This window comes from Anolis carolinensis, chromosome 4 (genome assembly GCF_035594765.1).
Source record: "Anolis carolinensis isolate JA03-04 chromosome 4, rAnoCar3.1.pri, whole genome shotgun sequence".
Classification (NCBI taxonomy): domain Eukaryota; kingdom Metazoa; phylum Chordata; class Lepidosauria; order Squamata; family Dactyloidae; genus Anolis; species Anolis carolinensis.
In genome coordinates, this window is record NC_085844.1 from 234,343,669 (window position 1) to 234,352,679 (window position 9,011).

Consider the following 9,011-nt stretch of genomic DNA (forward strand, 5'->3'; position numbering starts at 1 on the left):
TCATAGATAAACATTACTAGAGAAGGCATAGAGAAGGTTGTTACTTCCAACACCTGTAATATGTCTGTAAATAAAAGACTCATTATAATATAAGATTAGAGAACTGGTTACCAAGTAGATAATAAAAATCCATTTGAGGATGTGTCTTCTCGATTTAAGAGACTAAGAAATGTTTTTTGAAACAAATTATGTATGTGTGTGTGTAAAAAAGGAACTCTGCTGCTGGAAAGTACAGTTGCTTGTTGCTCAGATTTGCACACAAGATGAATGAAATTGACTCAAAATTCTTCATACTTTTCTATAAATAGGAGAGCCAACAATTATATTAGCTAGTCTTGTGGATATGAAGTGCTATGAAATATCAATGGATGAAAAATGATTGTTTACTTCTGTCTGTTTTATTCTGTTGTAACAGACAGTCGGCCTCTATGTTGCTTTTCATTTCTAATTTGTATAGTTTTTGTTTTCAGCTCTATAAGGCTCTTAGCAAAACAAATTTTATTCTGTTTCAGGTCAAAGGTTTTGTTCTTTAATATAGAAACATATCAAATGCACATTTTTATTTTACCCCTTTATGACTTCAGAACAAAATTAAACAAGAAATTATTATTATTATTATTATTTGTTTTAGAAGTGGTAGAGATCTCAGTGTAGATAACTCAATATAAAGGAAATGAAATAACTGAGAAGTTCTCTGTCTTACTATTTCAGAATACCTGATAAAAATTGAGAAATTGTGTTGGAAGTAAACAAAATCAGCCTTTTCTTAGTCACTTGTCTAATCCAGAAGTAACGATTTTCTCAGTCTAACTTACCTTACAGAATTATTGTGGGTATAATGGGATATGAATTTATTGTATTCCATTTCTACGTTGCCTTTTCCTGGATTTGAACCCAAGGTGACTCACAAAAGAAGAAACTAAAAACAGCACAATTCTAAGATATTACTAAAATCATCACCTTAAAAGTAACATTATATAACAAGATAAAATAATTTAAAAGCATATAAAAGTGAAAAGTTATCTATGATGTGGCTACCTTGTGTCCCTTGATATAAGTATAGATTAGAAATAAATATATCCATTTGGGATATATAAAACAATTAAGCTACAAATAAAATCAAAATTGAATTAGCAGACTGTATGAACCAATCCAAAAGATACCAGTCAGATGTGAGTTCCATTGAAATAAAAAGGAAAACTCAGAAGTTCAGCTGAGTTGTTTTCAGTTAATTGTTATGTAACTTAATGCTACTAATTTCTCTTTGAGTCCTGTGGGTTAGATCCAGTGAGTTGCATTTAGGTTGCATTGAAAATCAGTGGGACTTTCACATTCATTTTAATCACAGTGAGCCCAATGTGACCTTCATCCCTACTTCTTTCTTTTCAATTATCTTATTCTTTGTGCATATTGATAACAGTTTTCTCATCTGTACCATTTCCCCAAAGATGGGGAAAAGGCAGGGTTTAAATAAAACAAAAACAAGAGGAAGAAAGAAGATGTGAGGGTAATGATGAGGACGATAATGATTATATCTTGTTTGCTTTTTTCTCATTAAAGTGTGGGGTCCCATTTCAAGAGGAGGATGTGATTGTACTTAATGGCACCAAAGAGGATGTTGAAGTGCTGAAGAAACGAATGGATGAAAGAAGACAAAAGAGCAAATCGGGAAAGGTAAGGTATTTGTGTGAACTAGAGTAGGGCCCGAATTCTGTTTCTTCTGTTTCTTTTGTGGTTTTGTATCATCCCGTCCATTCGGATGGCATGGAATGCTACAACTCCCTGAGAACAAAAGGAAATCAGGAATGGTAGCTATTTAGTTGGCTGATTTTTGGCACTTGGCTTTAGGCCCTGCAAGCTGGACCTACGAGCCATCGAGCACTCGATTGCTCGTGCCTATAGCCAAGTGCCTGGCCCAGGCCCTGACTGGCAGGCCCTGGCATTTTACTGCCCAAGGCCTGAAAAATCATTGTTTTTTCAGACCTTGGATAAAAAAGCCAGTTTGTATACGTGCCTATTTCTGTAAGCGGCGAACAGAAACAGAAGCTGGGCCATACGAATGGTACAAATAGAAGCAGCCAGTGATTCCATACAAATGCACAAGACTAGTATGAACACATTGTTTTGAGTTATTTACACTTGTAAAGACAGAGTATAGATTGGACAAGACGTGGTAGATTGTTGTTCACATGTATGTTGAAGTTGACTTCAATATATTGTGATGATCGTGTTTTCTTGACAAAATCATGAGAGTTATAGTTTGCCAAGGTCTTTGGCCTTCTCGGAGAAATTGTTGGTGCCTCACCAAACTACAACTCCCAGGATTCCATAGCATTGAGCCATGATAGTTAACGTGGTGTCAAACTACATTAATTCTATAGTGTAGATACACCCTAAAATGGAATAACTGTTCTTCTAATAGAAGGATGTGAAGTACTACTGAAAGCCGCCCTGAGTTCCTTATGAGTGAGAAGGGCGGGATATAATTACTGTAATAAATAAATAAATTTTCAGGCATCCCAAAGCCTGCCTTCCTTCCTTAGGTGATCCCTCATAGTTCAAGGATGATGGTCCTCCATTTCTTGGAGGACGCCTGTGCGTGATTTTTTTTAATATGTGGAGGTTGGTGCACGGCCGGTCAACACACAGTCTTCACAGATTGAGGTCCCAGCAGTGGTGTGATTAACACAACGAGAGTGGCTTCTCAGTCTGTTGCAGCCTTCTTCCGCCTTCACAGCCGTTGTAACATGTACCATGTTATCCTCCGCCTGCTCCGCCGTTGAGGTCTTTGGGTCTTCGGATTGTTCCTGGTTTGGATCCTCCCCTGTGGCCCCTCCTGGGAGTGCATGACGCCAGTGGTTGTGCCCTCAGGTTCATTGGACCACGCAAGCCCCCTCACCACATCAAGGTGACAATCGTAAAGGGAGGAATTCTGTAATATTGTGGACCTTTCTTCAGCTTTCTTTTCCACGTTTCAAGCAAGATTTTGGGAGCTTCACTGTGTACAATCAAGATGACAGTTTCAGTTCTATAATTAATGTCTCAAGCTTTTTATGGTAGGGTGAAATGATGTGCAAGAACAAATTTCCTAGCAACTGCATCATCAAGGCCTCTTTTTGCTTTTGCATCTGGCTTCCTGTTGGAAATGAAACTTAATCAATTGTGAGCTTCTGCAGCTAATATTCATGTTGAAAACTGATGTTAAGACAGCTTTCATGTTGGAAACTGGAGGATGTCCAAGCATATAATGCTGTTAGGCTTCTCTATATTAGTAAAAGATTAGCTTTGCCTCTGAACTGTTATTCTTCAAAGGAGTGGTACTGGAAGAGATTCCTTTGCCTAAGAATGGCATATAGGTAGGATACTATATTGTCATCTCCAAGTGAAAGAAAGGAAATGATACTAGTATCTCTTTTGGTGATGATAATGTATCAGCCTACAAAATATATGAACACCAAAATGACCTTCACCTCACCACATTTTTATCTGAAAATTACCAAGGATTACCTAGAATGTCCTGGTTTTCCTACCTGTTTCAGACTACACAAAAATTAAGTTATAAATTGCCAATTAAGCTGCATTACTTGGAAGTCTGTGTCCCCTTGATGAGTTAGGACTTTACAGGCCTCTGGAACCCTAACATCACTGCATATTGGAGGTAGTAGTAGTAGTAATAAATTTTATTCTTACCCACCTCTCCTCATGGCTCGAGGTGGGGCACAGTTAGAACCCATTATTATAAAATACCATAGAAGACATAGTACAAGAATTAAAATACAGTATTAATAGAATAGTACTTTGGAGACCTGGGGAGCTCCAAAGATGTCCTAAACCCCACACATGCATACTTGTTCCACTGTGTATTCTTTTTTCCTCCTTTGTGATGCACTTCCAGTGTTACATTTCTTTGCACAGTTTTGAGTGTCTGGAGAGAAGGCCAAAAGTGATGGGGAATCTGGGTTGGCAATGCCAGTAAAACATTTTGAAAATATAGAGTTTTAAAATGGAGATGAAGATGTGTAACTTTCAAGTTCCTGCCGATCTGATTGCTTCCAAGTAAATTACATCCCTCCAAATCTCAGTAATGGTTTGGATGAAATGAAAAGGAGGAGGGAAGGATGGGAAAGGAAATTCTGATATTTGCCGTATCCAGCTTTGTATCCTGTACCTAATTACAGAAAAGCCCTTTATTGCCACCTGCTGGGTGTGATAGGGAAAACCATCAGCTATGTGATCTTTCTCACTAGTAGTTTTACATGATGTATTTTTCTTATACCATAGTTTTGATTTTTGTAACAGTGTATTTGAATTTTTTAAATTACTGTGTTTTTTTTCTATTCTAAAATGCACATTTAAACATATCTAAAATGAGGTGCATCTTAGAATCACAGGTGCTTATATACCGTGTTTCCCCGAAAATAAGACAGTGTCTTATATTAATTATTGCTCCCAAAGATGCTCTAGGTCTTATTTTCAGGGGATGTCTTATTTTTCCATGAAAAATTCACATTTATTGTTGAACAAAAAAAATGCACATTTATTATATACTGTACAGTAGTTGTCATCACAAACCAGCATAACCAGACAAACTGAGAATCAAGAATTTCTTGTTACTACCATTATTTCCATGTACAACACTCTGGTACGTACATTTACCGATCCTGCATGCTCTGGTGTTCTGTTCGGCGGGCATGCTTCCAAACAAAAACTTTGCTTGGTCTTACTTTCGGGGGAGGCCTTATATTTAGCAATTCAGCAAAACCTCTACTAGGTCTTATTTTATGGGGATGTCTTATTTTAGGGGAAACAGGGTATATATATCTGTTTTCCTGTTGGTAGTACTGAAATTAGTGTGCGTCTTCTGATTGATGGCCTTAGAATTGAACAAATTGAGTTCATTTTAAATAATAAACAAAGTCCATCTAGGAGCAAAATATATTCAGGAGTTTGCCACTCAGCAAAATATAACAAAATACACAAGCAGTGACACCTTTATTGTTCCAACATTCAAAACATTATGCAAGTTTCAAAGCATCTCTGGCTTCTTGATCAAGCAAAGATGTTAAAAATCATATAGAAGAAAAATGGTAATGATGTTAATCATGGAGCAATAGACCTACATTCTGTCTGACATTTTGTCAGTTAAGGTGATATTGAGGGATTTCAGTGCAAGCAGAGGTCCCCTTGTTGTTCATATGAGGACTAGGGACAAAGCACAATAAAATATCTGCTAATAAAGCTATACAAGGAATGGTTGAAGGAACTAGATGTGTTTTGCCTAGAGAAGAGAACCTATAGGCCCTATGATATCCTTCTTTAAATATCTCAAGGACGTTCAGATGAAAGATGGAGTGAGCATGATTTGCTGCTCCAAGAAAAAGAACCTGCTCTACTGGATTCGAATTACAAGAAACTAGATTACATTAAACATTAAGAAGAACTGTTCATGTATTTAACGGACTACTCAGAAGGTGGCAAACTCTACTTCATTCTGCACAAATTGGCTGACTGTCTCAAGAATTCTTTCATGAGGGATTTCTGTTAAGGTAAACAGTTGAACTTGGATGATCCTTGTGGTCCACGTCATCTTTGCAGTTTCATGATTCTGTGGATTAAATTACTTATTACTTATACACTCATAACCAAATTTTAGCATGGGAGTCCACATCCTTATTAGCAAGGACTCCTGTGTGTTGTCTGACTTAAGTTAAGGCAGCCAAAGAATTCCCTAGATCTCAGTACCTTGAGACACCTTGATTTTATTACGTGAATATAAAACCTTTTATTCTCACTATTAAGCACTTTTACCACTTGTTTCAAATGTCAGATTTTGAACTTCTTGTTGTCATAGGGCATCTGTGCAGCACCCCCAAAATCAGTTTTGCCTCCCTTGTTTCAGAAATCCAGGAAATCTAAGGCAGCCGAGACCGCCATTAAGCCTGAACCCACTGAAGGTAAGTCGCAGTTCATCTCAGAAAATATGAAGAATGCCGAAGGAAGGAAATTCAATTTCCTTTTTTGGTGACAACCATATGCATGTCAATTTTTCACTTTAGCAATAAACTAAATCTGGCTTATTTTATTCAGTTATTTTGATAACTGTCCAGTTCAGTTGAATAAAAGATCCAGATTATGTTGGCTTCTTGTATTCTGGTATACTTTGTTCTCTGATTTCTCTCCCCCCTCCCCCCCCTTTTTTTTTTAATTTTTCTTTTAAAGATTCACCCAAACCTTCTCAAGTGAATACTGAAAAGGATGCCACAGTCACTAAATCTGGAGAAAAGAGAAGCATTGCATTCTGCAAGAGTACAGGTTGGTTTCAGACTTTCCAGTGTGGTATAATAATATTGTCAGTAATCCTTTTAGTGGATTACTTATATCCAAATGTTCATCCAGAATTTTACTTTGGGCAGGTGGAAGCCATAACATGGCTCATCTCATAGTTAAGTAAGTTCAGAATGGGGTTATAGGCTCTTTATCTGTTCCTTCTGAATGAGCAGCCACCCTGAGTTTGCCTGTTCTTTTAGCCACAATTAAATACTATGTATTAGACATTCACAATTAACATTAACTAGGGTTACAACGTAACTAAGATTTTAAAGCAAATTTTGAAACCATTTAATTGGATTGAGGAGCTCCTCTGGACATTGTTATTGTGGACTAGAATAATCAAATGACAGCTGGAACAGACCTCAAGGAGTATCTAGTCCAAACCTCTGTGGTACAGGAATACACAGCTAATCATTCTTGAGAGATATCCATCCAACTTCTGCTTCAGAGAGAATCTGTCACCTTCTGAGATTGTCCATTCAATTAGTAGCAGTTTTTACCATAAGGAAGCTCTGCCTAATATTAAGGTAGATTTTTTTTCTTGCAATTTGAATCTGTTGGTTCATTTTGTAATCTCTGGGGCAGGAGAAAAAATAGGTTTTTTTCTATATCAGTGGTTCTCAACCTGTGGGTCCCCAGATGTTTTGGCCTTCAACTCCCAGAAAACCTAATAGCTGGTAAACTGGCTGGGATTTCTGGGAGTTGTAGGCCAAAATATCTGGGGACCCACAGGTTGAGAACCACTGTTTTATATACTTAAAATTGCTATCATGTCATATCTCATTTTGCTCTTCTCCAAGCTAAACATACTAATCTCCCTAAACCATTCTTCACAATGCTTAATTTCCAAACTTTTTACTGTCATGGTCACAGTCCTCTGCACATATGACAGATTGTCAATATCTTTCTTGGACTGTGGATCTCAAAACAGGACACATTATTCCAGATGATATTTGACCAAAGCAGAATAGAATAGCACTATTGCTTCCCTTACTCTGGATGCTATATTTTCAATGCAGCCTAGAATATTTGACAAATGTATCATGAGCTGACATGTTCAACTTGTGGTCAACTAAATTCTCAGCATCTTTTTAACATGTTTTGTTGTCAAGCCAGATGTCAGCCATCCTATTTCTGTATTTTGTTATTCCTAAATGAAATCTGAAAATAGAGAAACCATTTTCATTTTTGCTTGATTTTCACAGGTCTCAAAATTCACATGTTGAGACCTCTGAACATGAAATGTTGGGAAAAAATTGACCAATTTAACATGCCTAAAATGTAACGTGAGTGTGATTTAGCTAGTCTTATTTCTATGAATCTATTTGTTTACGTACAGTTTTATCTAAGGAGTTAACATACAGTGTATATTTGCTTTATTATGCAGCAGTCAATGAGAGTGCTTCATCTTCATCTGGAAAAGAAAGCAAAAATGTGAAGCGGCCCATTGCAAATGTTGAGAAGTCTGAAGCATACAAGTCTATTTTTACTTCCCACAGCTCAGCCAAACGCTCTAAAGATGAGTCTTCCAATTGGATTACGCATACAGCTTACTATTTCTAAAATGTCAATGTGTGTGATTTCTAGCTCTTTCCCACCCATCTGCTTTCCCTCTTACAAAGGAAGTCTTTGTTATCTAGTCGTATGCAATTTCGCAAATGATATAAGGCTCCAGTCAATATCACTTTGTATTATATATAATAAAAATAGAGCTGAAGTTATCTTTGTTTTGTTTAAAAGGAATTGATTTTAAGAACTCATTAGGATTATTATCTATTGCCTTTTGCTCGCTTTGAATTAATTAGGATGGCACAAGCAGTGGGTGATTTGATTACAGCATCCAAGTTATAGGAGCACATCTGTTGCTTGGCAGGCATCCTGTCTATCAGCTCTGATTAAGTGGAAATGTCAAGCTGAGAACCTCTAATAACCCAACGGGAAGCCACCATTTCATGCTCTTTTAGCTTTGTATGAATGGGTTAAGATGCAACCTGGATGACACCACCATCCCTTTTCCTGTGTCTTCTTTATAGTGAGTCATAGTTATATAGCAAAGAGTTTTAATGTTCAGTGTGGCTGTGGGATTATGAATCACACACAACAGCTTTGTAGGTTCTATCCTGGCTTGTCCTCCTCTAGCTATCCCTCCGCAGTCATGCTAAATATTTAATCTTAAGTGTTCATCCTTCAAATTAATCAAAGAAGCAACACAGGGTTTTATTCTAATTTTCTGACTCCTTGTACTTACAAATAAAGACACAATAATTTAATTGTGAAACTTGTCATGATTTCATCTTTAAAAAATTGGAGATCACTTTGGCTTACATAAAAGCCGCTGTGAACCATGTGTTGGCGTTCTTCTGTGGACACGTATGCAAACACTGGTGGAAGACTTCTCATAATGCAACACCAAAATTATCAGAGAATGTTTTACTGTACAATAAAAATATGAGTAATGGAATAGATATGAGTATAAAAGTTCCTGTCAACACTTTTTTATAGCCCAAAGTTACAAACTGAAGCACTGGGACATCTTCAGAAAGTCATTTATATGTTCTTGAAGGAAAAATTGATTTAATTGCACTCCATTTGACAGCCAGGTTAAAACAGACATAGCATTGTAAAGGCTTGACTGCTTTATCCATGATTGAAACTATAGTTTCGACATTTGGTTGTTATGG

The 9,011-nt window shown here is 36.9% G+C and overlaps 1 protein-coding gene across 3 annotated transcripts in view; it reads left to right on the plus strand.

Moving 5' to 3' along the window:
* rtf2 (replication termination factor 2) overlaps window positions 1–8,600 on the plus strand; it is a 68,886-nt gene extending 60,286 nt beyond the window's left edge. For 2 of the 3 annotated variants that reach the window (XM_062978959.1, XM_062978960.1), the window contains 4 exons: window positions 1,561–1,674; window positions 5,852–5,954; window positions 6,220–6,312; window positions 7,718–8,600. In XM_062978959.1, coding sequence (XP_062835029.1) covers window positions 1,561–1,674; window positions 5,852–5,954; window positions 6,220–6,312; window positions 7,718–7,893 — 486 coding nt within the window. In that variant the 3' untranslated portion in view covers window positions 7,894–8,600. The remainder of the gene's footprint in view (window positions 1–1,560; window positions 1,675–5,851; window positions 5,955–6,219; window positions 6,313–7,717) is intronic. The other variant, XM_016995313.2, reaches the window with a different exon arrangement.
* The last annotated feature ends 411 nt before the right edge of the window (window positions 8,601–9,011 follow it).